Source organism: Astatotilapia calliptera, chromosome 5 (assembly GCF_964374335.1).
Source record: "Astatotilapia calliptera chromosome 5, fAstCal68.1, whole genome shotgun sequence".
Taxonomy (NCBI): Eukaryota; Metazoa; Chordata; class Actinopteri; order Cichliformes; family Cichlidae; genus Astatotilapia; species Astatotilapia calliptera.
The window spans coordinates 3812891-3827031 of record NC_137426.1 but is presented as its reverse complement, the minus strand read 5'-3'; the positions used below and the strand labels follow the sequence as shown (position 1 = coordinate 3827031).

At 42.6% G+C, this 14141-nt stretch overlaps 1 protein-coding gene across 1 annotated transcript; it reads left to right on the top strand.

Moving 5' to 3' along the window:
* The first annotated feature begins 6456 nt into the window (after positions 1 to 6456).
* On the top strand, positions 6457 to 8255 carry LOC113021873 (granzyme B-like). Its single transcript, XM_026166695.2, has 5 exons — positions 6457 to 6614; positions 6693 to 6840; positions 7143 to 7275; positions 7479 to 7751; positions 7866 to 8255. Exons 1-5 carry the CDS (start codon positions 6557 to 6559, stop codon positions 8043 to 8045), a joined length of 792 nt encoding a protein of 263 aa, XP_026022480.2. The 5' UTR covers positions 6457 to 6556; the 3' UTR covers positions 8046 to 8255.
* Positions 8256 to 14141: the final 5886 nt, after the last annotated feature.

Genomic DNA, 14141 nt, shown 5'->3' with positions numbered 1-14141 from the left:
TGTGTAGTCTAGTTTTAACTTTTAGAGCTCTGCATGGAGAAAAAGCAGCTTACATCAGAGAAACTTCACATCCATCTGACCACAGCAGGTCCCCAAGGTCATGTGATCAGGGCCTGCCGGCTGAAAACTAAAGGATACAGAGACTCTGGAAGTCTCTGTCTCTGCGCCTGAGATCTGTGAAATTGGTGGTCTCTTTCAAAAAGCAGCTAAAAACGCCTCTTTTAAAACTTGCTTTTAGTAATTATTTGTTTGTATGTGAGAATCTTCATCTTCTTCTTTGTTAAGAAGCTAATATGAGTAAAAATCACAGATTACAAGTTAAAGACAAAGTTACTGCATTGCACCCTACAATTTTCTAAAGTATTTGGTAACTATGACCAATTTGACTTTCACCTAACATTCATTTGATTTATCTAAATATTATCTATCAGCAAAGAAAAGTAGATATTACTATCTACATATAGACTAAAGAAATGTACTAGAGAATGTGGTCACAGACCCTAGCACAGAAAGATAGACAAACCAGGAAGAGATTAAGAGTCAAGCAAATAACAATATGTCTAGGATGTGGTGATCTGGTGATAAGGCTGACGGATGTTGCTGCTTGTGGTCTACGAACGATGACTAAATTTAACAGGAAAACAATCTGACATCGCTTCTGAAAATTAGCGAAAGTCTGAAATTCAAACCAGAGTAAGTTAACATTACGCGTAACTTATTTTATATAATACTCAGCATAAAATTAATAGCTATTGAGCAAGCAAACTGTTTAAACAAGATTAAACTCACAGTGGCATGTTGCATCATATGAATGTGTTGTGCAGGGCTGGACTGGGACCAAAAATCGGCCCGGGCATTTTGACTAGAGACCGGCCCACCAGGTATTACAGGAAAAGCCATAAAGACTTTGAATGAAAACAAACGCTGTTGTGACAGTGATGTACACTGTCTTGTTGGTATATGTATGATTTCTATACATGTTACATCAGATAAAAATTTTGGTTGTAAGATTCAGATAATTATTTATTAAAAGTGAGACATTTTAAATGAAAATAAGAAAGAAAAGTATTTCTTTGTGCCCCCCTTTCCCTGTTAATGCCCTCCCTGGCCCCCTGGCAACACTTTGCTAGACCCGCCCCTGCACAGTTACCAGCTGTCAGCTACAAAGGATCTTGGTGTTACTCAGAAACAGTTCATAACTTCCCTTCAACTCATTCATGTCACCTAAAAGGTAAACCTGTTTCTCCATCACCTGTTCAGCTCTGATGGTTCAGTAAGGACATCTCCTGGTTTCATCTTCATGTTTCCCTCTCACCACATATCCAAACCGATATCATGACTCCAGGCTCCAGCAAACATCAGCTGATACTAGAAATTAATATTAAATAAATTCTAACAACAGCTGATCAAACTTAAACGTGCTGCTGTTGTTTAGCGCGACATCCACTGTTTTCCTGTTTCTGGCGCAAAGTGTGCGAAAAACAAATGAGAGAAAATGCGATCAGCTGATCATTGATCAGTTTCATGATAGAAGTAGCAACAGGAGAGGGAGGGGGGAGAATGAAAGAAGAAGAGACAGCTGTGCAGCGTAAAGACAAAATAACTCCAGCTTTGTGTCTTTTTCATTGTAGCTGAACTACGGGACAAACTGTGTTCCTTCTCAGCTCAACACGAAACTCGTAATATTTTCTCTGAATACGAGACGATTCCGTTTTTTACGGGACGGTTGGCAACTCTACTAACTAACCTTATGAATAAAATAAAGTTCACTATCAGTAACATCATAACACCCACCCAGCTGTATAGAAACTCCGTCATGCTAGCTAGTGCAGTACGAGTTATTGTAACTGACTATAAAAAGTCAGCACAACGAAAATGAACTCCACCTAAACTTGGTTTATATCTGACCCAGATAGACTGCAGGTCATGACTTCTTACCTGAAGTTCAGTTCACCTGATACTCGGACCGGCGGCCGCCTCGGGTCTCTCCTCCTCCTGCCTCCCCTTTCCCTCATCCACCGGCTGGCCTCTGTGGAAGCTCCGCCATAGCCACCACCAAACAACTAAGTTATTTTTACACATCGGCCAGCATCTGGCCAATCCACTACCTTTCACTGTTTATACTGTTACAAAAACAACAACAACAAAAAACATCGACTGTAAAAACAAAAAATCACCATCGGCCACCCAGTATGCAAGATGGCCAGTCCAGCTATGGTGTTGCTCTAGCCATTTTTTTAAAATTTAGATCAGTGCAGAACAACTGTGATCATTATTGTGGAAGATTTATGGAGTGAAAGTTAAGTAATCATTAAGTAATCATGGGAAATCAGTTTTGAAATGTTTTTTTAACCATTTTAACACAAGACTGCTCAAAGGAGTCCTGCCATTAATTAATGCTTTAGTCTTAAATATGGTCAACCTATCTCTAATAATCGGCTATGTACCACAGGCCTTCAACAGGGTCCAGTAACCATCACCGTGGCAGATATCCAAGAAAGGGTCTCCAGTATGAAGAGTTGGACAGCACCAGGGCCCGACATGGTTCACGCCTACTGGCTAAAGAAGCTGACTGCACTCCACGAGCGTCTGGCAGCACAAATGAACCAGCTGCTAGTTAACGAGAGACACCCGGAATGGCTAACCGAAGGTCGAACGGTCCTGATCCCCAAGGACCCCAAGAAGGGACCGGTCCCCTCCAACTACCGACCAATAACCTGCCTCAGTACTACATGGAAGCTCCTGTCAGGCATCATATCGGCTAAGATGAACAGGCACATGGGTCAATACATGAGTGGGGCACAGAAAGGGATTGGCAAGAATACCAGAGGCGCGAAACACCAGCTACTGATAGACAGAACAGTCAGCCGAGACTGCAAGACCAGACTGACCAACCTGTGCACTGCCTGGATTGATTACAAGAAGGCCTATGACTCAATGCCCCACAGCTGGATACTGGAATGCCTAGAATTGTACAAGATCAACAGGACCCTAAGAGCCTTCATCAGGAACTCAATGGGGATGTGGCGCACAACACTAGAGGCCAACTCCAAGCCCATAGCACAAGTCACCATCAAGTGCGGGATCTACCAAGGAGATGCTCTGTCCCCACTGCTGTTCTGCATAGGCCTGAACCCCCTCAGTGAGATCATTAACAAGACTGGCTACGGATACCGACTACGTAATGGAGCAGTTGTCAGCCACCTCCTGTACATGGATGACATCAAGCTGTATGCCAAGAGTGAACGAGACATCGATTCACTGATCCACACTACCAGGCTATACAGCAATGATACTGGAATGTCGTTCGGACTGGAGAAGTGTAGTCGGATGGTAACAAAGAGAGGGAAGGTAGTCAGAACTGAGGGGATTGAACTACCAGAAGGCAACATTGCAGACATAGAGGACAGTTACAAGTACTTGGGGATCCCGCAGGCGAATGGGAACCATGAAGAGGCCGCTAGAAAGGCTGCAACCACCAAGTACCTGCAGAGGGTCAGGCAAGTCCTGAGGAGTCAGCTGAATGGTAAGAACAAGATCTGGGCCATCAACATCTACGCCCTGCCCGTGATCAGGTACCCTGCTGGGGTAATAGGCTGGCCAAAGGAGGAGATAGAAGCCACTGACATAAAGACAAGAAAGCTCCTTACCATGCATGGAGGGTTTCACCCCAAATCCAGCACCCTGAGGCTGTACGCTAAGCGGAAGGAAGGGGGCCGGGGACTGGTGAGTGTCAGCACCACAGTCCAGGATGAGACAAGAATCCAAGAATACATTGGGAAGATGGCCCCAACTGACCGAGTGCTCAGTGAATACCTCAGGCAGCAGAAACCCAAGAAAGAGGAGGGAGACGAGGAACCATCATGGAAGGACAGGCCCCTGCACGGTATGTACCACCGGCAGATAGAGGAGGTGGCTGATATCCAGAAATCCTACCAGTGGCTGGACAAAGCTGGACTGAAAGACAGCACGGAGGCACTAATCATGGCAGCACAACAACAAGCTCTGAGTACAAGATCCATAGAATCAGAATCAGAATCAGAATGGGGTTTATTGCCAAATGTTGAGCAGGTTTACAACATTAGGAAATTGCTGCGGTGCTTCAGTGCAAACATGCTGTCATAAATAGCACTTAAATAGACATGGAAAAAAATAAAAGTAGGGATAAGAATTAAAAGTGCTACGTGGAAAGATATGTGCATGAGATATACATGAGATATATACATGAGAATAAGAATTAAGAGTGCTACGTTGAAAGATATATACATGAGTGCAGGTGGTGATCAGTGCCAAACATAGAATGATGCAGTGACACAGCGTAGGGTCATGTGTTAGTGGCGGGTACAGTCATATGGTTATTGTTCATGTGTCCAACAGCAGAGGGGAAGAAACTGTTCTTATGGTGAGAGGTTCTGGTGCGAATGGACCGGAGCCTCCTGCCTGAGGGGAGCAGGTCAAACAGACAGGCTGGGGTCTATCACACCAGGCAAGACCCCAGGTGCAGGCTGTGTAAAGATGCCCCAGAGACAATCCAGCACATAACAGCAGGGTGCAAGATGCTAGCAGGCAAGGCATACATGGATCGCCATAACCAAGTGGCCGGCATAGTGTACAGGAACATCTGTGCCGAGTATAACCTGGAAGTCCCGAGGTCAAAATGGGAGATGCCCCCAAGGGTGGTGGAGAATGACCGAGCTAAGATCCTGTGGGACTTCCAGATACAGACGGACAAAATGGTGGTGGCTAACCAACCGGACATAGTGGTGGTAGACAAACAGAAGAAGACGGCCGTAGTGATCGATGTAGCGGTTCCGAATGACAGCAATATCAGGAAGAAGGAACACGAGAAGCTGGAGAAATACCAAGGGCTCAGAGAAGAGCTCGAGAGGATGTGGAGGGTGAAGGTAACGGTGGTCCCCGTGGTAATCGGAGCACTAGGTGCGGTAAATGGTAAATGGCCTGTATTTATATAGCGCTTTACTAGTCCCTAAGGACCCCAAAGCGCTTTACATATCCAGTCATCCACCCATTCACGCACACATTCACACACTGGTGATGGCAAGCTACATTGTAGCCACAGCCACCCTGGGGCGCACTGACAGAGGCGAGGCTGCCGGACACTGGCGCCACCGGGCCCTCTGACCACCACCAGTAGGCAACGGGTGAAGTGTCTCGCCCAAGGACACAACGACCAAGACTGTCCAAGCCGGGGCTCGAACCGGCAACCTTCCGATTACAAGGCGGTGACTCCCAAGCTAGGCGAGTGGCTCCAGCAGATCCCGGGAATAACATCGGAGATCTCTGTCCAGAAGAGCGCAGTCTTGGGAACAGCTAAGATACTGCGCAGGACCCTCAAGCTCCCAGGCCTCTGGTAGAGGACCCGAGCTTGAAGGATAATCCGCCCGCAGGGGCGTGCTGGGTGTTTTTTTTTAATTTTTTATTTTTATATATATATATATATATATGTGCAGGAGATGTACAGTTTTAAATATTAAGCTTGATTTTTTTTTCTAACATGAAACATACAAACCGGGAAACACTGCCCACAACCACCAAATGGGTGGACCTCTAAATACATCAAACAGGAAACCTGGCTTTAAAAAAAATTAACTGTCAGAGCTCAACCATGGTTTTGCTCATCTCTGATGGGAAAGCAGTAATAATACAATACTGAAAGTGTGTTAAAATGTTTGTTTAAGATGAAACATGAAAACAGGACAAAGCTACCCACAACCAAATAGGTGGTGCTCTGATTACAACAAACAGAAACCTGGTTTTAGAAAGAAAATACGCACACAAATAAGAAAGAGATGGTCATTTCAGCATTCATAACTGAACCCAATCTGGAACCAAAGCATTTTTCTGCATATTTGTAATAACCTAAGACCCAAATTTACTATTTTCTATTTATAGTCAATTCAATAGCTGAGAAAAGATTAGTCAGTCCATGAAAGGACCAAATGTCACTGATATCAGTGGCAACAGGTCTGATGGAGTCATGAATCCAAATTTGAAATCTTTGGTTTAAATCATCCTCAATATAGACAGAGGAAGTCAGGAGGGAGGTAAAATAATGAGTGTCTACATCCATCCATAAGGAATGGTGGTACATTTCAGCCAGTGGGGTTTTTATTCATCTTGCACGACCATCTGGAAAGCATCTGATTCACTTTTTCTCCAAAATCACAGCATGACAACATGACTCTTGATAAAACAAAAAACAAATGTGAAAATCTTCAAGTATCTATATAAACCCTGCAGTTTGATTTTGGTTTTTCTAGTTCCAAGCTAAAGCATCTTGTCCATCCATAGGAAAAGACAGGGAGCATTTTTAAGTAAGCAGAAGATTTAACACTAGTTTGTTTGAAATTCAATATTGTTAATGAGAAATTGGTGCACATATAACAGATGGTGATCGATAGGAGTTGCTGTGGAAAATTTCAAAAACACATTACTCACAGGAAGTGGTCAAAAGTCAGAAATTAGTCAGTACAAACTGCTTAAAAGGACTGAACTGCCAGTCTCAACATAACAGATCGAGCATTTCACCACCGAGATGTTTGCTCTGCAACAATTTGCAGTGATTCATGCGCTGACATTCCTCGGGCAAAATGGTAAGTTGCACCATGAATACTCTTCTCCAGCCTGCATGTGGAATATTTATGTTTTTTATTTCCTCCCAATGCCATTAGTTCTTGGAAGTAAAATTATCAATGGGACAATAGTCCCAGACAACGAAATGCTGTATATGGCATCAGTGCTGGATAACAGAGGCTACCATATTTGTGGAGGATTTCTTGTGTCTGAGAACTTTGTAATGACTGCTGCACACTGTGACGTGTAAGTAATCTTTCCTCCAAGGAAATTTCTAATTAGACCATTTCTTTTGTCCCAATTTCCTATATAAATATATATATAAATACATGTATATATATTTACTACTGTATAATTTAATGGTCATAATTTAAGTTACAGTTCTTCCTTTACAAACTGAAACCATAAGAATTTTTGTAAAACTTATGCTAAGATCTTGAAGTAAAATTGAATTTAACTATAAAGAAATGTATCCATATTTTATTCATCATGTTGTTTATGTAACTTCAGAAAATCTGCTGATGATCTCAGAATTATATTTTATTCAGATGTCCTACATACGTAGTCCTTGGTAACCACCATCTGAGGAGTGCTGATAAGCTCGTGATACAGATTGCAGAGAAATACAAACACCCATATTATCGGGATGTTAACCTTGGATACGACATCATGCTTTTAAAAGTAAGGTTTATCATTTTTGTTTTCTCACATCACACAGGAAGTTTTATATCTTTGAGTGTTTGCATTTACAATATGCTGATTGAAAAACACATTTCTAGTTGAGGTAAAAAGTGCTTACTTAAAAAAAAAGATAGATGTTCTGTATTGCTGTTACATGGTTTTCACGTATTTTTAATCTTTACTCTTTAATTCTGTGCCTCTAGCTGTCTACACCTGTCCGACCAAGCAAAACAATTCAATTCATTCGACTTCCCCTCCGTGAAATGACATTAAATGAAAATGAGAAGTGCCAAGTGGCTGGATGGGGTAAGATAAACACTTACGGTAGAAGTGTTGATGACCTGAGAGTGGTGGATGTGTCTGTCATCAGCCCACAAGTCTGCCAGAATGCTTGGGCTCAAAAGGTTCCCAGATACATTCTTCCGACCAGTGTGATCTGTGCAGGTGGATACAACACAAATAAAGGATTCTGTCAGGTACCTTTTCTGTCCTTCCCTTTTAAAATCTTGCTAACTGCTCTGTTGTTGAGGAATATATGAGCAGCCTGCATTAAGTATCATATGAACAAAATACATACTTCCTCCTTACAGGGTGATTCTGGTGGCCCTCTGGTCTGCAAGGGAATGGCTGTCGGTATTGTTTCTTTCAACAAACGGCTTCCTGGAACCGAGCTGGGAAATTGTAACTATCCGGACGTCCCCAATGTCTATGCAGATATCTCAAAACACCTTCACTGGATCAGGATGATTCTTGAGGGGAAAAAAAGTTAAATCTTACACAAAGCTTTGCGTCAGCACACTGTAAGTGTGGAAGCTATGCCTCTGTCAGCGTTTGCTCTCAATGCATAATAAAGAAAATGTTTCAAATATTGTTTTCTTACACAAAGCTTTGCTTCAAACACACTGTAAGTTTTTACAGGAAGCTGTGCCTCTGTCAGCTTTTGCTCTCAAAGAAGAATAAAGAAAATGTTTCAAATATTGTTTCTGTGCACGAATAATATTTTATTATCAATCAATCAATCTTTTTTTTGTATGAAAAAAAAATGTAGCACAAAGTGCTTTACATGGTTAAAAGCAGCCCACCCCACCCTCCAACTCACTCCCCACACTCTCATTAACATAACCGATGTGAATACACGCATATCCCCCCCCCCCCCACACACACACACACTTAAAGAGTAAAATTGGGCTGGGTACGCATGAGCCAAGTGAGGAAACACTATCACAGGGAGCCGTCTGCACCGGGAGCCGGTCACAGACTGCAGCCTCCAGGCTGGGCACACAGCAGGAGGGAGGCAAAGAAGCCCCCCAGCCAGGCTGAGAGGACCCCCAGAGCCCCAGCAGCCACGGTCGATCAAAGCCCCGGTGCAGAGAGCGCCCTCTGAGGAAACACTGGAGATATGACACAATAGGATATATACAGGGTAAAATGATAAAATAAATAAGAACAGGATACAATATAAATATAAATAGAGTAAGAAGATTAAAAAATGAATAAGAATAAAATCAATAAATATTAGGTAAAGCCTAAATTAATAATAGAATAACAGGAAAGATTAAATAAACGCTAAGTAAAAGCTAAATTAAAAAGGTGGGTCTTGAGCCTGTTCTTAAAAACATGTACGTTCTCTGCGGCCCTGAGTTCCTCCGGCAGGCTGTTCCACAGACGAGGACCATACCACTGAAAAGCTGCCTCTCCGTGAGCATGTGTCCTGACTTTAGGGACAATCAAAAGGCCAGTACCAGAGGACCTCAGGGTCCGCGAGGGTTCATATGGTAAAAGCAGATCTGAGAGATAAGAAGGCCCAAGACCATTAAGACATTTAAAAACCAATAAAAGAACTTTAAAATCGATCCTGAAACACACGGGGAGCCAGTGCAGCGATTCTAAAACCGGTGTAATGTGGGCCCGCCCTCTGGTCTTCGTCAGCACACGAGCTGCCGAGTTTTGCAAAAGTTGTAAAGTTGAAATATTCTTCTTAGGAAGACCAGAGAGCAGGGCATTACAGTAATCAATGCGACTGGTAATAAAAGCATGCATCAGCATCTCCGTGTTGGCCCGAGAGAGAATAGGGCGGACTCTGGCTATATTTTTTAGATGATAAAATCCAATTTTGGTTACATGTTTAATATGTGGGATAAAACCAAGCTCAGAGTCAAAAATAACACCCAGGTTTTTCACTTGTAGCGAAGGACATAGTGAAAATGCCTCTAATTTAGACAAGAGTATCTCTCTCTGAGCCTCGGGACCGACGATTAAAACATCAGTTTTGTCCTGGTTAAGCTGTAAAAAGTTTTCTGCCATCCAAGATTTTATATCTAGAATACAGTTAAAAAGGGCATCCATTGGTCTGGTGTCATCAGGAGACACAGAGATGTACAGCTGCGTGTCATCAGCGTAACTGTGAAAGTTCACTCCATGCCTCCTGATGACACCGCCGAGAGGGAGCATATACAAATTAAAAAGTACAGGGCCTAAAACCGACCCTTGAGGCACACCACATGTCATTTTATGGATCTTAGAGGAGCATGTATCCATACTCACCATAAAAGTTCTGTCAGAGAGATAGGAAGTGAACCAGTTGTGTACAGCACCAGAGAGGCCCACCATGTGTTTCAGTCTGTTTAAAAGAATAGCGTGGTCTACTGTATCAAAGGCTGCGCTTAGATCCAGTAGCACCAGGACAGAGCTTTTGGGAGTCCCAGTTACATCTCAGATCATTTAAAACCTTTAGGAGAGCCGTCTCTGTGCTGTGGTTCACCCTAAATCCAGACTGGAATATCTCCAGGATCTGTCTATCATTCAAAAAGTCATTAATCTGAGTAAAAACAAGTTTTTCTAAGATTTTACTTAAAAATGGTAAGTTGGATACAGGTCTGTAGTTATTAAAATCATTACAATCCAAACTGCTCTTCTTCAGAAGGGGCCTCACCACCGCTGTTTTAAAGGCAGCAGGGCCTCATTGGTCTTACGCACGATGGTTCATTGGTATGATTTTATATATAAATCTATTTAGGTTTTACTGACCTTCTATTTATGAGAGTACATGTTACACAACCAGTTTAGTCATAGACTGCGGTCTCAGGCATCATAAGATTCACCATTTCATCAGTTCATACAGAGCTTGTGAAGATAGCATTTAGACTGCAGTCTGCCTTTGGTGGATTTTTAGAAGCAACTTTGATATTCACTGGTACTCTCACAGACACAAAAGAAAACTAACTACACTGCACACTAACTACACAAGACAACACAACACACTAACTACACACGCTAGAAGTTACAAATCTCTCTCAAAAGTCGCTGTCGTTCTCTCGCTGTCTCTTGTTCACTCTCTCTCTCTTGCTGCCATCACTCCCCAAACTAACTTTCCCCTCTTCCTAAACTCTCATGGTCCTGGGTCAGTGACCCAGTGTTTTGTATAATTATTGAACTTTGATTTTCTCATTGTTTATCTTTTCTTGTCTTTGGTTTCTGTTTCTGTGTTCCATGGTTGCTGTCTCCCCTAGTCAAGTCCACTTGACTAGGGGCCGGCCTGCTCCTCCAACTGAGCTTAACCTGTGCTTAGAAATTATATTCTCTGTTAACTGTAGCTTGGATCAAAATGGATCAAACGCTAGCTTATTTTGATAAACAACATTTTCATATGCAAAACTTGAGTGGCATTACAGGTGGCAAGAGATTATTTTAGGACCCCGATCCGGTGGAGATGAAGCCAGCTGCAGAGGTGTGCAGGTGGATAGCGAATGAGCAACAGCTTCTAACTTTTCACTAGTACTCATTTATTTAGAATATCAAAAATAAGAAAGTGTGTACTTTATTGAGCCCCGTGGGGAAATTGCTCTCTGCATTTAACCCATTCACTCAGTGGAGCAGTGGGCAGCCATTGGGCGCCCGGGGAGCAGTGTGTAGGGACGGTACCTTGCTCAGGGGTACCTCAGGGTAGCTGTTAAGGGGAATCGAACCCCCGACCTTCCGATCATGGGGCAACCACTCTACCTACTGAGCTATCCCTGCCCCTAAAAGTGCTACCTCTACCACACGTTACTTGAGAGCCCACTAGTCCGCATACACACGGAAGAATCCATTACAGAGATGATACAAAGAAGAACAAAAACAGGGGTGACACACCAGTTATGAGACCGGAGGCCCCACCATGCAGCGCTACACTGCATTACAACAGCAACTGCTACATGCTGCGTGCTGTTCTAAAGTGCATTTAAAACAACACTTATGTTGATATTACACTGTATGCAATTAAAAAAAACAATTAAATAAACTTCATGTAATCAGCCCAACTTTTATTTTCAAATGCAAAAAAGTATATCAGCCAACATACTGGACACTGTTCTGCTGAACAACAAGCAGTTATATTGCCATCATTGTTGTAATCTTACAGTAAAACGAAGTCTCCGATTTGAGATATAATTGCAAATGTAATTGCAGAAGAAAGTTTTTAACATTGTCCCAATTTCCCTTAAGTACAGTGGCAGTGGATGTGGGTTGGAGATGCAATGACCTTGAACATGCAGGTGACCATCTTCACTGACCAACCATCTGTGACAGAGGACTCATCTGTCCTGGTGTCCTCTAAGCAAACCATCATATTTTTAGAGCACTAACTTATTTGCTGTCTAAAACATTTTGTCTGCATTTGCTATAGAACAGAAAGACACTTCAGACAATCTCAGGCTCCCTCCCCATCTGAGAGCTGACATTCAATATCCCTTTTATCAGTCTGGATAGCCCTGACCACCACCCAACACACAATAATGTCATGAAAGCATATTTTTAAAGAGGCTATGCAAACATGGGCAATAACTTTTCATTCTGATGATCTGCAGAATAATTTGGCTATAACCATTGGCTTCCTGTTAAATCCAGAATTGACTTCAAAATCCTGCTCCTCACATACAAGGTCTTAAATAATCAGGCCCCATCTTATCTTAATGACCTTGTAGTACCATATCACCCTATTAGAGCACTTCGCTCTCGCTCTGCAGGCCTACTTGTTGTTCCTAGAGTATTTAAAAGTAGAATGGGAGGCAGAGCCTTCAGTTTTCAGGCCCCTCTTCTGTGGAACCAGCTTCCAGTTTGGATTCAGGAGACAGACACTATCTCTACTTTCAAGATTAGGCTTCAAACTTTCCTTTTTGCTAAAGCATATAGTTAGGGCTGGACCAGGTGACCCTGAATCCTCCCTTAGTTATGCTGCAATAGATGTAGGCTGCCGGGGGATTCCCATGATGCATTGAGTTTTTCTTTTCCAGTCACCTTTCTCGCTCACTATGTATTAACAGACCTCTCTGCATTGAATCATATCTGTTATTAACCTCTGTCTCTCTTCCACAGCATGTCTTTATCCTGTCTTCCTTCTCTCACCCCAACCGGTCGCAGCAGATGGCCCCACCCCTCCCTGAGCCTGGTTCTGCCAGAGGTTTCTTCCTGTTAAAAGGGAGTTTTTCCTTCCCACTGTCGCCAAAGTGCTGCTCATAGGGGGTCATATGATTGTTGGGTTTTTCTCTGTATCTATGAAGCGCCTTGAGGCGACTTTTGTTGTGATTTGGCGCTATATAAATAAAATTGAATTGAATAATTTGGGCACAAATCAAAATTTAATGTTCAAAAACTTGTGGACTTCACTATATACAGTTTAGACAGTTTGGAAAACCAAAAATCCATACCACTCAGTTGATGTCTTTCTGTCTAACAGCTCCTTTTCTAGACTTGTAAGAGTTTGATGTAATGTGGGGAGTGCTGGTCCTGAGCCTCAAAGACAGTAAGAAGCAAACAGAGGGAAAGAAAACCCTGAAAATTTTTTAGAACCTGTTTTGATCTTTAATGGCTGTGCAACTGTTATAACTAGGGTGGGTTTCAATTATCCATTTTCTGATTAAAATCTATTTCAGCTTGAATAACACAATATCGATTCATGAAATCCTGAATCAATTTTTAAATATAAATGTATTTCACCAGAAACGAAGGAATCTCAGGTTAAAGCTTTCATTTCGTCAACCACCAAAAAGCTAAAACAGTAAATGAGAGCAGGTAGACAAATTCCACACAAAGACATAAACACAAAGCACAGACCCGATGCATCAGAATCTGTGAGGTGTCGGCTTTCTCACCCAACGGCACAAACATGGACACGCCGCTAGGGCTGAAAGCCGACAGCTCACAGATTCTGAAGCTGCAGATTTTGTCACTCTCCAACTGAAGTTTACTGAACCAGGAGCAAGAGAAGATCAAAAGTACGCTTCATATTTGTTAAACATCGTCATGAATTCTCCCTTACCGTTGCTGTTTTGCTTCCACCACAATAAAATCACTTCCTGCAAAGCTCTGTCTCTCTCAAGAACAGTTTCCCATCTCAAATTTCAGTTTTCTGCATTATTCGTGTCACGGGTTGCCGGGGCGAGCCGTATGAATTTAACAAAGGACCCAAGATGTGGATATGCAGTGAAGTGAGAGGGCTTTATTGACACAGAACCCGAGTGATAACAAACAAAAGGTGAGTGTGGCGAAAAACAGAACTTAGAAATAAACTACACTGGGAAAACTAAAACCTAAACAACAAATCTGAACACGAGAGAAAGCAATTTGCAGGGAGAGTTCACAGGATGACGGAGGGAGATTCACTGACAAGAAAACCCCAAATAACACAGACGAACCAGCAATTAACAGATGCAAACACGGGGTTTAAATACACAGAAGGATAACAAGGGAATGAGACACAAAAGGAGGGCACAGCTGGGAGTACTCAGGCATAACGAGACAGGGAAAAAGTAAACTGAACACACTGAGATCAGACACACACAGACTCAGAGACGCGAGCTAACACAGAGACCTTAATACACAAAAGGGGA